Below are 19,791 nucleotides of genomic sequence, written 5' to 3' on the forward strand. Positions count from 1 at the left end.
GCCGTTCAAAAAAGTATTGGTTTGGAAGAGTTTCCTTTTTAGGAACACGTCACGAGCTTGATATAAACGTGAAACAATAATATCACCCATAAGTTTGAAGATAGCCGCTTCCTCCTGTAAAAGCTGCAGTCGTTTTTGAATGGATATGGTTTTAATTGATAAAGTTTCCACCTCTAAATCATCGAGTTTAACATCGTGAATATCGTTGTTCTCTATATAACGAATAGTCAAAAAACCATTCCCACACACTGTTGCCAGATTTTCACCTATTCTGCATTCGGCGTCTTCTTTTTGGTTCAAATATTTTGTAAATTCCGGAAGTTTCTTTTGAAGCAGCATCCAGTCTTCACACTTAATAACAATTACTTGAGAATCGGACTCCAACTGGACACAGGGTTTAAAATTTACAAATCCAACCCGGACAAGCCATTTTGAAGACACAGAGCGATAGAAACTGTAATAGCAAAACTTAGACGCCATGGCTAGAGAGAGAACTGAAATGAGCACAGATCATAAACCCTTTTAAACCAAATATCACCCTAGTTTTCAGCCAATTAAAAACAGGTGCGTACAAACATGTTCAGTCGTGATTAAAATCCTTTGCATGGTCTAACAAGTCTTAAAACGTCATAATCCTTTGGTGTAATCCAAAGAGAGGATTTTGTTCCCCCATGCATTTGAAGGTGATTTTTTAAATTTTGCTACTGGATGGCAACAGATGTATATTTTAAATATGAAGACTATTTTAAACAACATGTTAATTTTAAATTGTTGTTTTTACTTTAAACTATTCATGAACAATCAAAGGTATTTTTTTAAGTATTCATGAGCAAATCAATGGTATTTTTTTAAGTATTCATGACCAATATTTTAACCTGTTCCCCAAACACGGCGTAACAAGCCTTATGACGTCATAATCCTTTGGGGTAATTCTTGGAATTCAAAGAGAAAGGTTTTCCTCCCCATACAGTGTATTACCAGTCTTATGACGTCATAGTCCTTTGGGGGACAACACAATTCCTAATTAAATAGTTTATTTTTTACTTTATTTTAATTTGTTTTGTAGCCAATAAAAAAATAATTGCACGTTTATATGAGCGCAAAAATAAGTATTGTGATCGTATAAACAAGGGGTCGTTTCAAGCTGAATTTCCTTTCTTTGTGGACAGCCGATTTTTTCTAAATTAATTACAGATGCATTGATATATTTTGACAAAATGTGTTGCTTTTCTTCTCCTTTCACGTAAATTATACTACACTTTGAAGTGACCATATCCAACCACATCCTTAAATCTTTTTGTTGAATGAAACCCGAATTCCATGGTAATTGATGACAGTTTTTAAAAATCCAAATATTTTGTCTCTTAATTGCGTTTGGTAATTCATTCCACCCACATGGCGGGTACATTACATTACTAAATAAATTTTCACCGTCAAAAAACGCAACTTCCTTTATAAAATAATTTCCATCAGAATTTAGAAACATCTGGAAATCGATGACTGCTGATTTTTGACCCATTTCCTGGAACTGTCTGTGGTCAGTTGACGTCGATGTGGTTCCACATTTCAACATAAAATCATCCATGTCGATAATCATACAGATCTTTGAAACATCATCGACAACAACACGTTCAATTACCTTAAAAGAAAGAGAGTGGTTATTAAAACAATTGTACATTTTTTCAGTAATTTATTACAAATATAACCTAAAAGATAACAAACACCGAATTGTTAAATTTCACATGTACAACTAAGAATATGAAAAAAAAAAAAAAAAAACTGTCGAAAGAATAAGATTACCATATTGACAGGCTGTTTAACTTTTTGGAAAGAAAAATAAAATATATATCACAATTGTCCCTGTCAAGCTTTTACACATCGCAATTTTTATGAATTTGGTGTGCATTATACACAATATTCTGCAAAAGGTTACATAAACGATTCGACAGTTAAAGCTTATCGATAAACAATAAAATCATTGTGCTATCAAAACCGTATCGTTACCATGAAAAAATAAAGCATATTATTTCTACTCTATTATTAGTTGAAAAAAAAAATGCATGCGGTTCAATTACGATAAATCTAAAATTCAATCTAAAACAATGAATCATAAAGATCTTGTATTTATAAAAATATCAGCAAAAATTTCAAAACCAACAAATTTAAATTTCTTATTAGAAGGTTCTCGAAGGTATCAAAAATGCCTTAGTCACACCTTTACACGTCCCATTTTTCGTATGAATTTGGTGGATATTATACACAATATCCTATAGATTAACAATTTTACCGTTAAAGAATGCGGAATTTGTAATAAAAACTTATCGATAAACAATAACATCGTTGTGATTTCAAAACCACCTTGTTACCATGGAAAAATAGCAATAGAAAAACACATTCACCTTATTTCTATTGTTAACAACAACAACAAAAAAAAACAAAAAAACGAATGTTCTGAAAAATGAATTTTTATTAAACAGGTAAACTAAAGATAAAAATTCAAATATTATAAATAATACTTACGGTATTGGATTCCATATCACCAATTACAACTGATAGCAACCAAATAACAGCAAAAACCACGAAACGCAACAAGAAAAAGTGATCGTCTCTCCAAGAACCATCGGATTTATATTGAGCTTGTAATTACGTGATACAAAACTGACATTCCTGAGAGAGCCATTTCCAGGAAAACCACATCTACAAAAAGATTTCAGATAAAGACAATTGGAATGGAAAATTATTTTATAAAAGAAACTATTTGATGGAAAAATTTTGTTCAACAGCGTAACACACCCATTTCCTGGAACTGTCTGTTGGTTCCAAGTATGAGGTCACCTGTGTTCTACGTGAGAGCACCCTAAGGTAATGCAACATACAGTGCACCTCATCCAACAGCACCCGATTTATACCAGGCAATACCGCAGGCGCAGTTAGAAAGACTAGGGCAGGAGGTGAAAGACATGGAGGCTAATAGAGGTTAACCTCATACTGGAATAGTCCCATATTAGTCGTAAATAAACCGCAAGGTGGGGTAAGAATAGTGTTAGACATCCAAAAAACAAATAACATCACTAGGCCAATTGATTTTCCGTTATTGCACTTAATGAACAGCCCCCAAGGGGCTATGGTATTTTCTCTTTTTATTCTTTTGGCTAGTGCGGCATTAGCCTAAAGCTTCCTTGTACCATATGGTCATTACTAAAACTGTACTAATTTAGGTAGTTGAAGGAAAATAAATCATGATATAAAAGAAAGGGGAAATATTTATTTTATTTAACTTTTTTATTATTATAATTTTCCTCTCTCTTGAATTATTATTTTTTTGTTTGGTTGGTGCAGATTAGCCTTAGACTTCCTTGTACCATATGGCCATTACTAATTTAGGTAGTTGAATTGAAGTGCTGGAGGAAAATTAATCAGGATATAAAAGGAAGGGGGAGAAAAGTACCAAGGAAGATCTACAATAGGATGGTTCTTTTACATAATAATGAGAATATTTATAACCTGACTGGAACTAATCAGAATACAAAAGAATTGAAAAAACGCATCAAGGAAAATGAAATGTTAACATGAAAGTTGAATACCGCCTAAAAAAAAGCCAAGGAATTTCGCTGCCTGAGAACTCAAAAAGTGCAAGTTTAAACAAGTCTCTTATACAAGAAATCCAGTTTGCGGCCATATTGGCAAAAGTACGTAGCCTCTGGTATTACTTTTCTTTTTATTGGTATTTTTATACATTATCTGAAAAAACACAAAATATACCAAAGCACTCTTCCAAATACTTTCGGTCTTATTTTTGTAAGAATTACTGACGTGACAGAGCAAATTTCTTAATGTCCAAAAGTCTGACACAGTCCTATATGCATTTTAATGTGAAGACACATGGGATTTCAAAAACTACGATCCTTTCTACCGATAACCAATACAACAGAGGGAAATTTTAAAGACGCTTTCTTAATAAAATGTTTCGGAGCCTCAGCAATCAAGAGAACACCAATTCAACCCGAAATATATTTTTACCTTTTCGATAAGAAAATAAACGAGGAAATGAAAAACTAAGAAAATAATAATCCAGAAGAACGGTCCTATATGCCCAACGTGCAACCCCCCTTCAAAACCCCAGAACTAGCCTGCCCACCGATGTACAGAGTATGGGAGCAAAGGTCACCCCACGTTGCCACCATACAAGAACCACCGGTTCCGGGATAGTAAACTTCGCACCATTCTATTGGCTAATGGACTTAATCCCATATGTATAAATTAAATTAAATCATACCAGCTGTTCATTTATAGCAAGTAACAGTCTGTCAAGAGGTAAGGATTTCAATCTTTATATATTTGCATTTATTAAATTAATATCTGTTTTGTATTGTAACAGTAATTCAAATTTAATAGCTTAGAACTATTTTTTTTTTTTTTTTTTTGGTAGTTGTTGGCGTATAGGCTTCTGTGGCCATAATGCACCTCCCAAGGTTTTTTTTTTTTTTTTTTTTTTTTTTTACAGTACTTTGATCCAAGCCCAAAACGGGAATAGAACCCGCGACCTTTGGGTTACCAGGCAGGCATTTTGCCCACCCGGCTAGCCCGGTCAGCAGCTTAGAACTAAAATTCACAATTAATTAATAACTTTGTTATTGTAATAAAATCAAATTTGTAACTTTTTCTTTTCTTTCTAAAGTTCATTCCCCCTGAGCATGGTGTGATGGGTACCGGCAACATGCCTGAAACGTCACATTAATGTATAGTGGTTTTAGACGATTTCTTAAAGTATATAATTCATTTCGCATGATATTAAATATAGTAATAACATTAATATATCCAGTTTTTCATGAGGCGATAAGAATAATGATTGCTTGATCTACAATTGTAGAAATTCATGGTATTTTTATTTATGGTAAGTACCAAATAGAAGAACTAATTTATTTTCGGGTTTTCATCCCAGATACCTTTTTTCTGCTTTAATTTTTTTTATTCAGAAGAATGATGGCATAGGTTGCATACAAATGCACGCAGGATACATACTGTATAGGCTGACCATAATTCCTTAAGGTCAAAACGGGATGGGGAGAAGAAATCTTTTCAGAAAGAGCAGATAAAATGTTTAATATTTTTAGGTCGTGGAGGGGAACTGCACATCAAATTCATACCAAGAAAATTTTCAGTTGAACGTATTTTGGTCTATAAAGATATTGCCGGAAAACTTAGCATACTCCATATTACATATCTGCTTTATAATTAACAGGTTTTCATCACTTAATCTAGATTTCTCTTTGGCCACATGGTATGGAAAATATTATATCCAAGGAAGATTTACTTCCAAGCAGCAAAGAAGAAATTCAACAACATTACTAAAATTCTGCAAAGCTAAACATTTTTCACTCGTTTCAGAAAAGTATTTGACCACATCAATGAGATACAGAAATGTTTTCTTTATTACATGTGTCCAAGAGCCTGAGAACTATTGTTTTTATAAGTGCTCACTGATCAAACATGCGAGTTTCCTCTGCTCCTTTTCGTGTAAAAAGCTCCTCGTTGAAACTGTCCTGTATTTCATTCCATTCAGGTACCATTCCCAGTTTATACCTTACTTTTTTTCAGTATTCCCAAGCTGTATTTCCACTAGTTTACATGGTTCAAAAAACTTGGACCAGACTAATTTCACCTCCATCTATTAACATCTGTTAGTTTATTTTTAACGTCATTCTAACAAAAGATGGCTTCTAATATGTTTGCATGATTTTCAATATTCATAATTAATAAGAAGCAGAAATTCTTTTTCGATAAAACTAATACCTGATTGGAATGCTGAAATCTGATTTCTTTGGAATGACAACCATAATTTCAAACAGGAACCTTCAAATAATTTTCTCTTGAGAAAGAAAATTTGAATGAATTCAGTCAAACATGCAGAAAATTCTGTCAATTGATGGACAGAAAAAGTATTTGTATATTTTAACTGCAAAACAATCAATATCAATTGGTAGACAGTCAACAGCACACTGGAGACAATTGTGAATAATATGTTCACCAATAATCTTTCGCTCCAAATCATTTTCGATTTTTCTCAATACATTTTTATTACAGACCCTTTTACAACCTCCAAAATTTGTTGGCATTATCAAACCAGAGGAATGGATTTTTTTTGTAAACAGAATTTAACTATTATTTTCTTCATCCGAATACTTTGTAGTTCGGATGTTTCACAATGTAAAGGAATAATCTATAATTTTAACACTACACTTAGGCAAAAATTCCACCCAACGATCGGAAACAGTTTCAATCTTTCTCCATTATCATGTCATACGATGAACGAGCTGATGCTTTGAATCAAATTCAAAGTTTTCGCAGCATCCTTATGTTTCTGGATATGTAGATGTTGCTGCATGAGCAACAGAAAAATTTAGCATTACAATGGTGACAAACTACTTTTTTATCACTATACCAATTGTCCAGTTCAATAAATTTGAATTCTTTTTGAAGGTCTTCCTTAAATGTGCAATATCCCCTTTTTGACTCCATATTCTCCAATTTATAAAATAAAAACGTTCAAGTGTGATAACAATGGGTTATGTTCATACATTATGTGGATGTTGAAGTTTTTAAAAAAAAACGGTGAAAATGATCTTTTTATTAAAAAGAGTGGGCCGGGACTTAAAAAAAAAAAAAAGGCACTGTGCTGTTGAAAACAGGATTTATGTCAGCCTAATTTCTTTTTCATAGATTGAATAGGAATTCACAAAGGCACGATATGGCGCACAGTTCTTTGCAGCATTCTCTTGTCCCGTTCTGCTACTTTTTGGGGTTTACCAGGCGGTTTTTTTTTTTTTTTTTTTTTTTTGGCAGATTCAGCCCCAATCTTCTCATTTGCATTAGACGTCACTAACCATTGACCTAAAGGTCCCCAGAGTGACTGCGATGTCCCGTACAGAAAGTATGCTTATGTGGCATCCTACTATTATTTCACGTTCCAAGTCTTAATTCTGTTGAACGTGTCATCTTGCATGCCACCTTTTCATGTTTGTTAGAAGCCCAGTGTGTATATTTATATCAGCTTCTATGACGTGTTGCGGGTATAGGACCTGTTTCGCCATCCATGGAAGGGTGTCCGAAAAATAATGGTAGGGTAGTGTATATATATATATATGTATAGGACAGTTCTTAGTTCATTAGCATACATTATGTGGATGTGCAATTAAAATTTCAACAAAAATATTTAATTATATTTTAATTAAAATTATCCATTTTTTTTTAATAGAAAAAAGATTCTAGAAGAAGTAATGGATGTCATGGATCTTGATCAGGAAACTGTTGAAGGTAATTAAAAATATTAATAACTAGTTAACATAACCCGGTAAATCCACCGGATAACATTTAATTTTTATGTATGTTTCTAATTTAGTAATAAAGGATTTTGGACTTTACGAAAAATAATAATTTCATTCAGATTAAATTATAAAAATTTTTACCAAAAGCATATTTATCAAGAAGCATTATTACTTTGAGTATGCTCATGCATACTCAAAGTAATAATGCAACTCTTACGTATTACGATTGTGCTTATATTGATTTCCTGGAGAATTTAACTCCTGTCAGGAGCTCCGATTGAGGTATTTAAAGCCTCGATTGAGTAAGCTGAATGTTAACGGCCTTCTTCCACTTCAGCAGGCTGCACACATGAGGATGCATAAATTCAAGTTGAGAAAGGATAGTTCCAGGAGAGATGTGCAGAAGTTTCCATTCAACCAATTTGGTGGTTGATTGTTGGATTTCAAATGTTATTAAAATGCTTCAGGAAATTGTACTACTAGTATTCTACAATCTGAGACACAATTGCTGTTTGTTATTAAATAACAGTGCTATAAAAATATAGGTTGACGTTCATGTATTGGGTCTGCAAATAATTTCAAAATGTGAGTGAACATGGTTGTGAGTATGTGCAGTAAAGTGAAAAATATTTTTTTATATATTAGTTAATTACTTTTCGTTTTTATTAATAATAGAAAAATTTGGGAATGATATTGAGGAATTTTGCTAGTAAGGAGAAGGTTATTAGTTTTTTTAAGGCAGTGGTCAGGCCACACCTTGAATTCTGGAGACTCATTTTAGGAAGATTGTTGAGTTTCTAGAATGTTAATGGCATTCTTCCACTTCCTGACACTACACACATGGTGGTGCATAAATTCAAGTTGAGGAAGGATGGTTGCCGGTTGATTGGCTAGAACGAGTACAAAGATTGGTGAGGGAAACGAAGTGTACTTTTACGAAGAAATGCTTTGGTTTTGCAAATTACAGCGTCTGGAGACTAGGCTCTTGCGATGTGATTGGCTTTGAAAGGTTTGAGCAGACTAAAATGCTAATGGGATTCTTCTTCTTGCTCAGACTACGAATCTGAGAGGGAATAAATTCAAATTGAGGAAAGACAGTTAAAGAATACATGTGTGGAAATTTGCCTGTAGTCAGCAGTGCAGAATTAAGGCAAAAGCTAGTTGGTCCAAAACCAAACTATTATGTTTAGGACACCCGAATAATAAAATTTGTTTGCCATGCCGTGTAACAGGTCTTACGTCTGTCCTAGGGTCGATTTTTCTGTTTTGCTGGACGAAAAACAATAGTTTCTGGTGGGCGGGGGAAAACATTGCTATCTATGCCTGAGACGGACTAAATCAGCCGTGTGCCAACCTCTCGCCAGATTAGCTGACATCCAGAATCGCTGCTGAGACTGAATCTACTCTCATCAATAAGGAGTACGTAAGTAAAGATTTTGTGGTTGTAACCTTTAGAAATAGTGCTGGTCCTTAAGTTTTGAACGCCAGTACAATAATAAATCAAATTAACGTGTAATAAAGCATTCTTAAACTTAATTTGTTAAGTAAAAATTTAATTCTTAATCCGGCCCTGTGGATAGTTGATTGCAGGAACAAACTTCCATCTGTCGTTGTGGAAGTTGACTTTTCACGGAAGAACTCGACAAACGTTATGGGTGAAATCTTGTATCATATGTCTGTACGTATAATTTTGTTTCTTATTCGCTCTTGCGGGTTGCGTTTTATATCGTGTGACTTTTATTAATTCTCTTATTCAAATCGATATTTTCCCTTTTTTCCTTAATATTGGCGTTTAAAGTGATCCTGAAGTAGCAATAGATCAGTTTAAACTTGATAGTTTGTTCACAATTGTAAGACAAGTTGAATTCTTCTTTTCTTTTTTTTTTTTTTATTTTGGTTTCGTTTATATTCGATTTACTTTTTGAATGTTGTGGTGAATCGGGTTTTTTAATGGGTTGGAGTGTGTAGGGAAAAAGGCTGTGACTGAGTGATATGTGAGTGTTGGTCTGATTTCCCGTAAGTATGAATGTCTTTCGTGTAACATACTTTCATTTTTGGCTAGTGAAAAAAGGTTTTCACTAGCCAAAAGGAGAGTGTTTTTGAATAGGTAACATTCGCGCATAGGAGAAAAAATTCTATTCCTCCCCTTTCATACACACTGTTCGAAGTTTCTACTGTTTGTTCAGTTGATATCACTTCAGATAGGTGGGCTTAAATCTAGTTCTGAGGTGAAAGCTGTTGTTACAATGCATAAAAAAAATAAATTTAAGTCAGTGAAAATTTCGGTTGGTGCGAAATAAATGAGTGTTATTAAAAATAGCTACAAAAACGGATTTGGTGAAAATTGCTGCGCGGGTTCGATTCTCTGGCGTCTGTTGGAACATAACATCAAATATGGTTCCTAAAAAGGGTAACCCATCTGTGGTGATAATACATGATGTTCACAATGAGCCAGGATGATATTTAAGAGTTGTTGTAATAATATGGTCTCATTAGGGGCTCAAATCTGGTGAGTAAGTGCTTGGCACGCCCAGGGTCCTGAGCTGGATATCATCCTTCTTCTCTTTCTTGGTGATTCCTTTCTCTCTCAGATTAACTCGGAAATTATTTTTGGCTAGTGCAGCATAAGCCTCGGGCTTTCTTGCACCATATGGCTAATAATAATAAAATAAGTTTATGATTAAATCCAAGTTTCTCCAAGATTTTTAAAAATTTATTTCCACACTGAATCGACTATATTTGGCTGTAATTTTCCTTAGGCATAAATCTTTTATCATAGTTTCCAGATGTTTTCTACGGCCATGTTACCAAATATTACTATTTATCCAGTGCTGGACCAAGGTATTTTTGGGCTCCCCCTTTACTAAGTATACATATATTTCTTTCATGATTTGTAAATTTGACTTCCGAGGCAAAGGCCCTGCTAGCCCGTGCCTTATTCTGGCATTGTAATCATCTATTGCAGATAAGTGATTAATCACTTTTCTGACTGATGAAAATCTAGCATTTTTCTCAAGGAACAGTAGATTGAATTCATAATCAGATTGGTATGTACTGCCTTCTGTGGCAATACAAAAGTCATTTGAACTGCTCATATTTAGTAAGCTTTATTGCTATATTTATCTGAATATGTAAATAATATAATAATAGCAATACATAAAATATTAAGGAAAATATGAATAATTAAAATATTATATAGTTTTCAACAGTAAAAATGTAATTATTATTTTGATCTGATTATTAATCTATTTAACGTTTACCTTTGTAGAGAATATTATGAAAAAAGAATATGATCATGTTATGGAGTATTTGAAGGAGTGGACAGAATCGTGTCAGCCTTTTGTTTCAGATCCAAAGGTAGGATTCGTGTTAATTTTTATAATACTTCAATTTATTAATTGAAGTAATCGTTAATTTTTCATTTAATTACACGTTTGTTATCTAATTTAACACATTTGTTATCTTATTATAATTTAGTGAGATTTTTGCAGATATGCATAAATTCATGTCTGCCAACTTTTCTCGAAATCACTTGTCTTTTTAACAAAAAGCTCTCTTTCTTTGAATATTGTAATTTGAAGAATCACTAATCAGATGAAGAGTATTACTCCCTCTGGTTGCCTTTCGAACATGCTGCTGTAGACAATATATCCCAGAAAAGTCTTGCTAATCTGTGATTTAACAACGCACAAGTTTCAGTCAATATATAGGAAGTTAAAACCCCCATTATAGGAAAATCTGATTTACTGGCCTACTCTTATTTCTCTCTACAGTTGTTCTCATGAATATCATTAGGCCTATATCAAACTCGTACCCACGTTTTTGCCTTCCCATTGCCTATATTTTGTCAAAATGATTCAATATTGCGCTGTCCATCTAGGTCAACTGGTTGCACTTCCTTAGATTTTGTTTCTTAATTAACAGCATAAACCCCTCCTCCCTTGTTGCTATCCTTTCTGTACGCATTGCACTCCCCAATTCTACATTCCAAATCTCTGTGTGACACCAAGAATTTATTTACTATACTCCTAGTATTGGTGTACATACATGCACTTGTTCTTACACCTAGTTACTCTAACACAGCCCACGCATTTTTATTTGTTTCATGATGACCCCTGGCAGCTTTTTAGATCCCCAGAAATTTGCCTTCCAGGCTGTTGCTCATTCCAATAGAAGCAGTGCATTCCCCCTATCGCCCCCCCCAAGATAGCAGTTTTCCAGTCCAACTCCTCCTATCATGTCTAGGAAGAATTGCAGACAAATTCAAATTTAACCCTAAACTTGCGACTTTTTGTCAACATTGACCCGAACTTAAGTAATTCTGCAGGTCTCCTACTCCAGTAGCCTGGTTACCCATTTTCGGGCTTGGGTGCAAAGAACACATTTGGGCTCCTACTTAATTTATGAAAATTGCAAAAAGAGAAGATAGCTAAAGACGCCGGGCCCAGGGGCAATTACCTTGCCCTTGCCCACATACATGGTAGCTACACCACTGTCTTACTCTTGATGTCATCAGCCCAATATATACAATATCAGCTTTTTTTGCAACACATGCTAAATGTTTACGGATACAAAAATAAGTTCAGTTGTTAGTATTAGTAATGGCCGCATGGTGCAAGAAAGGCTATGGCTTATGCTGTTCCAGCCAAAAAAAAAAAAAAAAAACCCTTGTTTTTGCTTAATATTTATTGAATATTGCTTGGAAATATCAAACTGTAGATAAGTGCTGATATTTTATGGACTATTTGCCAGAATAGTTGGGCCGTGCTTACTAAACGTCGGTTCTAAAATCTTGTTGATAAACTCAATATTTGGGAGGGAGTTTTCAACCTTAGAATTAACCCAGAAAGTACACGATCATTTCTACTTTTTCAGGATATCCACCAAACAAATTATAATATACAAAATAAGTTACTCTAAAAAATATACTGAATAAAAAGAGTTAAAAAATATAAAGTAAAATACATTGTTAGAGCTTTTGAAAATCAAGCTTTCACTGGTAGTAAAATTATTCTATTCTATAATGACTACAGTAGATACCACTGTTATATCCAAGAGAACCGACAATCCTTCCATTGGAAATCATCGAATCAGACGAGCACAGTAAAAAAACAGTTCATACGTGTATATGTCAAACTTCAGTTTGCTTCTAGTAAATCCACTCAATCTGGCAGTGATGATTGTTCACATTTTTGAAACTTGCTCCATTACTTTCTCAAATGCGTGGAACAAGAATGAGCATTGAACGAGAAATATTCATTTGATTCTGATCAAAGGGCAGTTTTGGATAAAATTATTATTATTAGCGATTTGATTTGATTTTGATAGTTGTTGGCGAATCGGCTTCTGTGGTCATATTGCACCTCCCAAGGTTTTTGCAGTACTTTGATCCAAGCCCGAGGCGGGAATCGAACCCGCGACCTTTGGGTTGCCGGGCAGGTACTTTATCCACTCGGCTAGCCCGGTCGGCTTGCAAGGAAGCCTGAGGCTTATGATGAGAGAGGGAGATCATCTCTAGGATACTGTTGAGTCAGTTGTAATCTTCCTCCTGCTTGGAAAGGAATATAATGCAAAGTCAAGATGTGCTTGAACAGATTGAATCTGGGAGATATGATGCAAAAAATGACAGTTATTTTACAGAGTGCCTTCTATACCATAGATATATTCATCTTTAATTGACAAGAAGCAGAACATGTGCTGGCAATACCTTTTCGATTTCTATTGCTGAAGGCTCTGCTTCGGCAACAGTTTCTCTATTTTGCGTAATAATATAAAATTATTATCATAAAAAAAATCTCACTAACCAAAAAGTTATTTTGCAATTGCAGCTTATTTAAAATTTGCAATGTTTTCTTTGTAAACGGATACAGTGATTAATAAAGTTAACTTTTTCTTAGCATTTTTATTGTGTCATATAAATATATATTTTTTAATTGTCATTTTTAGATGAAACAATATAAACTTGACCTTCACAAGGCAGTAAATACTCCAATAAACACGTTATCTGGAGATGACTTCGAAGAAAAATTTCGTCGACTGGAAGCACTGCTTGATGGAGAGGAAATAGAAGTTGGACAAAAGATGATTAGTACGAAAAACCATCCTCTTGCAGTAAAATTCTGCAAGCATTTGTTGGCTAAAAAACTTGTGGTATGTGTTTTTATATATTTACAAAGTTTTGTTTAATTTTAATATTTTTTAAATAAAAATAATTATGTTTATGCTAATTGAAAAGCTGTGTTTGTTCCTATGGAGATTCAGAAAAAAGTATTACTAGAATTAAATTTTCAAGATGTTCACCACTAATAGATATGAAAAAGCTATTTACTTTAGGAGGATATTAGCCAAAGATTTGATGTGCATTGGGCATGGCAGGCACTTTCCAATATATTGTTGTAAAATTCGAGCAAATACTGATAGATTAATCCAAATAATTTTACCTATATTATGTTATATATTTCTGACGCTCAAACTAAAGGAATATTCACAGCACGCAACCTGTATGACAAACCAAAAAGTTCTTTTTTTGTCAATTTAAAATATTAAATATTTGTAATAAAAATCATTACGCTGTTTAATGCTGACCTTTTTATTTAATTATAGGCACAAGGTGACAGTCAAGTTTCTTCGAAACTTGATACTGCTTTTCCTATAGCTGCCCTGATAATTGCAATGTGGGCAAGGTTTGGTGATATCGGCAACTTGATCCTTGGGAACTTTTATGGAAAATGTCCATATTTAGTTGCGTTTTATCCTCATGAAGAACATAATCAGTCACAAGAGGATTATTACAAGTGAGTGAATCTATTATCTAAAAATTTAGTTTAATGTCTAGTTTTCTGTTAAAATAATTTTGCAACAAAGTAAAGTAGCAAGAATTTAAACCTTGTTTTTTTAAAGATTAAAACAGCTGTTTCTCAAATATAAAACCTTAATTTGCACATCTGTGGAATGCATCCCTAATTCACAAAGAGGGATTAAAGGTTGACATGAGCAATTGCAGACTTGGTAGCTTCTTGCCGTCAGTACGTGCTGTCGTTAATAGAGGAATTGGTCTAACCAATTTGATTTGATTCTATGATGCAGTGACAAAGGAATGGAAAGCAAAAAATAAATTTAACATAATTTACTTAGATTTCTGAAAAGCGTTTGATACTATTGCACATAAAACAATGCTATTCGAAATGGTGCAACGTAGCACTCGGAGGAAGGTTACTGCTGTGGAGAAAGGGATGTTTCAGTGGAAGAAAGTGGCTATCAGTTGTACTGCTCTTTCTCTTCTTGAGCTAATGTTATTAGTGGAATTCCCCTTGGTTCAGTGCTAGGCCTGCTTTTGTGTTCTATATTTATTAATGATATATGCTTTTGCAAAGAAAGCTAGAAAAATTAAGCAGACCAGCTGACCAGATAGTCAGTCCGTCTGTTAAATTTGATACGGATAGTGATAACCCCAGATGAACATGAAGACTGCCAGGTACCACTCATGGGCTTTTATCAGTGATATACAGGGATTTTATTAGCAGAATCTTTGTATAAGGCAGTGGTCAGGTCACATATTCTTTACTGCATACAAATCTGGAGGCGTCGTCGTTTTCAGAAGGATGTAGAACTGCTGGAACTAGTACAGAGAAGTGCAGTGTTTAAGGTTTTGAATGGTTTGAGTAAAACTCAGTACTGATAAGGATTCTTCCTCTTGCTCAGACTAGGCACATGAGGGGATGTAAATTCAAATTGAGGAAGAATTATTGCAAAATAGATTCATGGAAGATTTTCTTCAACCAACAAGGTCACTGATTGTTGGAGCAACTTCCGTTGTTGTGGATTTGGATAATGGTGAAATTAATTTTTTTTTTTTTTTTTTTTGGCTAATTCTGTGTAATCTTAGTGTTTGCCTATAAGGGACATCAACCTCCACCACTCAGGAAAGCAGTTTGTTTTTCTTAAATGCAGTCTCACTGTGTGTGATCAAGAGAATACTGGGAAAGTGGTAAAATTCATTTCACTCTAGGAGCAGAGTTCTTTTTAAAGAAAACTCGTATTCTTAGTGTGGGTCTTAATATTAGTCTTTGCCAAATATGCATGGAAGCAAGGCTTATATGGCATCAGCAAAAAGAGAAACAACTATACTTAGTATTCCCATATCGTAACTTCTACCAAGTACTAATCAGACCTAATGCTGCCTTAAATTTGGCAATCAGATGTAAACTGCTATAGCAAGTGGCCATACTAGTTTTAATCTGATTAGCACGGTTAAAACATCTTAGTGTGACTAATGATTAATAAAAAGCTTTGCTTGTATTCTATTCTTGCACATCAGGGGTGGCCAGAAGGGTAGTAATACATGGTTTTTTTTGCCATGCTTTCCTCTACGATGATAACTGGATACACTCATGGAGTCTTATTAAAGTAGGTTTCCACAGATAAAGACTTATTTATAAAACTTTAATTTCAGATCAAAGTTTCTATAGACTTGGTACATTATTAGGCACTTATAAATGAATATTAATATTTTGTTATAATATTAAGTCAACCATTGAATTTCAGTCTCACATTACATTTTGCATTAAAACAATTTTTCTTTATTTTGTTTTTTCCAGATCTCTAGAATATCAATATTCGGATGGTGTTCTTGAAAAACAGGACAAATTCCTTAAGAGAATGAGTGGTACCATGAGGCTATACGCTGCAGTCATTCAGAGTGATCTCCCCCCCGGATTTAAATCTCCCCATCCGCATGGATTGTGGTATGGCTGGCGATGGCTGTCAAGAATTTTAAATCAAGAGCCAAGGCCCGATATCACAGCTACATTAATACATGATTTCCTTAATGTAGCTGGAAATGCAATGCACAAAGCCTATGGACATCAATTTGTGAAGCTCCTACATGTACTATGTATTGCCTTTTATCCCAAAATAATACAGAATAGTAATGGTGGACCTGTATCGAGATTGGAAATTTTTCTGGAACAGACTGTACAAAATGGAGGAATTGCACCTCCCCGTGGAATGTTACGGGAAGAAACATTTTGATTTTTTTTGAAATATCAGATTAAAAAATTTGTATTCTTATAGATATGTAAATAAATATTGTATGTACCGAAATATTCTTAATACATTGTTTTCATCATTGCGTGACTTATCAATGATACAATTTTTTTTAAGGAACAGCAATAGAACTTTTGCTGTTGAAGCTCCTTTAACACTTTTTCTTTTGATATTCAGCACTTTTCATCATGTAATTTTAACTCTTACGGTCACAGTAAACACACAAAACAGGAATATTCTGCAGATTTATCTGTAAATGACATAAAAGAATATAGAGCTACAAAATTCCGTTTCTGATTATTCTTACCAGATGAGGTAAGAATGGTGCTGTAGTATGAAAGATGTAATAAATTACAGGATGCTCGTGTGGTGTAACTTATTATGTAAATTAATATTTAGCAAGTTAAAAAATACAATTTTATTCGGTAAACCTCACTTATTTTGGACGTAATCTTACTGATGTATTTTATTAATAATATTTTAGGGAAAGAAAACCTCAATCTAAAATTCTCATTGGTGTATTTTCATCTTTACTGCTTAGTTGAATATTTTAGACAAACCAAAGTAACCTCTCATATTGTGAAATCCTTCACAACTTGACCTACTTATACCTTAAATATGTAGAAGAAGAAGAAATCTTTATTGTACAGTAAAGATACAGATACAATAATGTGCCCGCCACAGCCAGGAGGCCAGGGGTTTGACAATGATATAGGGTAATATAAAAATATGTACAGTATAAAAATTTGTGCAGTATAAAAGATTACATAACAATTAAAAACGTAGCATTCATCTTTCAATAGATATGAGTATGTACACAGTTGTGAGGCAGACAGTACACCAAGGTATGTACACGTTCATATGTACAAAGCACATATTTAAGCATATTCACACAAGTCAGAATATTTCACAGTGCCAAATTATTGTTCGGTATTGCATTTTCTTGTGAAGACAGTTTGTCGATTTGCCTGCGACGTGCCGTTATGCGCCCCGTAGGAGATAGCAGATGGAGATATCAGTATGAGTCGACATCAGGGGCCAAACAAAAGGGGAGCAAGTTCGGCCAACGAGCGCCTGTAATTGTGATCAGAAGCGAATTTCTGGAGGTCAACTCCGATCATTAGCAGGGCTTGTACTGTAGGAAGTACTTGTCCAGGTAGGAATCTGTCACTGATCTTCAGCCTGTTCCGTTGTAGCTGAAGAAGAGGGGTGGCTCGTAAGGAAGGAAGTGGAACATGCCACTGGCATATATCCCAGAAGTCAGGGGAGTTGATTTTGCCAACCAGCATTTTGACTGTGGTCGCAGTTCTCCTCATGCTAATTATTTGAGGCAGCCGCGGGATTTGGAGTTGGTCGGCCATGCTGGTGGTCCTCTGCTGAGTGGGGCGTCGATGTTTGTGGGTTGCCCACTTCAATATCCAGTATTCACTGGCGAAGATGGGCTTCATGAGAGAAGGTACTGCGGATGCCCATATTTCAGAGGCATACAGAAAGGTAGGATACACAATGGTTTCCAGTTATCTGATTGTGGTTCTTGCGTCTGTGTTATGAAGAAGATGTTGACGGGCAATCCAGCGCATTCGGTTGATCTTGCGTAGAACACATTCGATGTGACAGTTGAAGCTAGGGTTTGGGTCGAAGGTTACACCGAGATCTTTGTGTTTAGTAACACTTGGAATAACTGTACCCTGCAGTGAGGGTTGTATGGATGTGGGACACTTCTTCAGAGAAAAAACCATAATAACGGATTTTTGGGGGTTCAGTTTGAGACCGAAATGGTTGAGATGGCTAGAGAAAGCTGTGATCTTATTACAGATTTCCGATGTGATCACTCCCCTGTCGGCTGATGGTGGTATTTCCGTTAGGAACTTTATATCGTCGGCGTAGGTAATGACATCATCTCTGTTACACACAAACGGAATAAGGAGGGCGGTAAAAAGTAACCCCGATAAAACGCCACCTTGCGGCACACCAGCATTGATGGATCGGGTATAGCAGAGGTTACGATGAGTGAGGTACACTGTTCTGTTCCGGAGGAGCGAGTGCAGAAAAGCGAAAACGTCACCTTTGATCCGAAAGAAATTGGTTAGGAGATTCAGAAGGGCTGAGATGTTGAGGCTATCAAAAGCAGCTTCAATATCGGCATAAACAACCGCCATTTCTGATTTGGCCTCAAATGCATTTAAAATTTCCGTTTGGACTGCCAGAAGGTTGGAGACAGTTGATCTATTAGGGACAACATAATGGAGTTGTTTTGATGATTGTGGAAGAAGATGGCGTGTGATATGCGGAAGAAGGACATTTTCCAGTAGCTTTAGGAGTTGAACTTTAGCTAGTGGGGCAAGACTGTATTTGCTCCAGGATGCAGGAAACACTCTATGAGAGAGGATGGAGTTGAACAAGTAGAGCAGAGGATCAAGGATATATGGTCTGAGGCACTTTACGATGAAATGTGGGACATTATCGATGCCAGCGGTGCATGACGGACGAAGCGAGTTGATGGCTTGACGAAGCTGCTGTCGATCGATTTGAATGGAAAACAGCTCATCATCTGGACTTGAAATGGGGTCTGGTTGGTAATCATATGGTTGTCTGATGTTTTCTTGGAATCTGGCTACATAGTTGATCCATTCAACTGGATTGAAATTGGAATCTGGTTCAGAGTTACGGGTATATGGCACTTTGCCTTTGGATAAGGTCTTGTCAGTGTATTTTTTAATGGCTTGCGATTTCAGTCTGTTAAACAGTGCTCTAGCTTTGGAGTACTGAGTTCGGTCATATGCTGTACCAGACTGTTTCCATTGTTTATGGAGGGACTGTTTGCGCTTGAAACTGTAATTTAGCTCCGAAGACCACCAAGCATTAGTTCTAGCGGAGATACTGACCTGTTCAGCTGCTGAGAACATAGTAACAGTGTGCAACCATCTAGTTAATATGTCTAGAGACAGTTCCGGATCTCCTGATTCGAGAACTTCCCAGGGAATTAATCTTGTTGCATAAAGGCATCTGTTCGGTTGTAGGAAGGTGGGAGAGATGATGATCTTCCTTTTGACGTAGTGGGAGACATTAAAGTTGGGCGTTGGGAGCTGCAATAGGACTACGATGGGTTCATGATCGGATTCAAAGTGAGTTTCGGGTTTAATGTCGACGCTACAGGAACCAGACGATAATATGAGATCCAGGCGATGAAGACCTCTAGTTGGGCCTTCGTTTATGATCCTGAGGCCACTAGGTACAATCTTAGCCATGAGTGATTTATGAAGATGTTGGAGATTTGGTGGTAAGTTAAAATCTCCACAGATGAGGTGGATAGCAGATGTGTGAAGCGTATTTATTAGCCAGGATGCAATATCATTGATTGTCTGAGCATCGGGGGTTGGGGGTGTATATATTGCACCGAGATCTAATAAGCAAGAGTTGA

The 19,791-nt window shown here is 35.3% G+C and overlaps 1 protein-coding gene across 1 annotated transcript; it reads left to right on the forward strand.

Moving 5' to 3' along the window:
• Nucleotides 1–793: 793 nt before the first annotated feature.
• On the forward strand, nt 794–16,355 carry LOC150089030 (mRNA export factor GLE1-like). The gene is made up of 6 exons (XM_090370386.1): nt 794–807; nt 7,256–7,314; nt 10,594–10,682; nt 13,272–13,475; nt 13,929–14,119; nt 15,923–16,355. The coding sequence occupies exons 1-6, from the start codon at nt 794–796 to the stop codon at nt 16,353–16,355; spliced, it is 990 nt and encodes a 329-aa protein (XP_090226512.1).
• Nucleotides 16,356–19,791: the final 3,436 nt, after the last annotated feature.

Source organism: Mastigoproctus giganteus, chromosome 3, assembly GCF_048544385.1.
Source record: "Mastigoproctus giganteus isolate SK-2022 chromosome 3, ASM4854438v1, whole genome shotgun sequence".
NCBI lineage: Eukaryota > Metazoa > Arthropoda > Arachnida > Uropygi > Thelyphonidae > Mastigoproctus > Mastigoproctus giganteus.

Coding starts and splice junctions, on each gene's coding strand:
- LOC150089030 (XM_090370386.1), top strand. Junction 10,683..13,271: donor CTTTTGTTTCAGATCCAAAG/GTAGGATTCGTG, acceptor TGTCATTTTTAG/ATGAAACAATATAAACTTGA. Junction 13,476..13,928: donor TGTTGGCTAAAAAACTTGTG/GTATGTGTTTTT, acceptor ATTTAATTATAG/GCACAAGGTGACAGTCAAGT.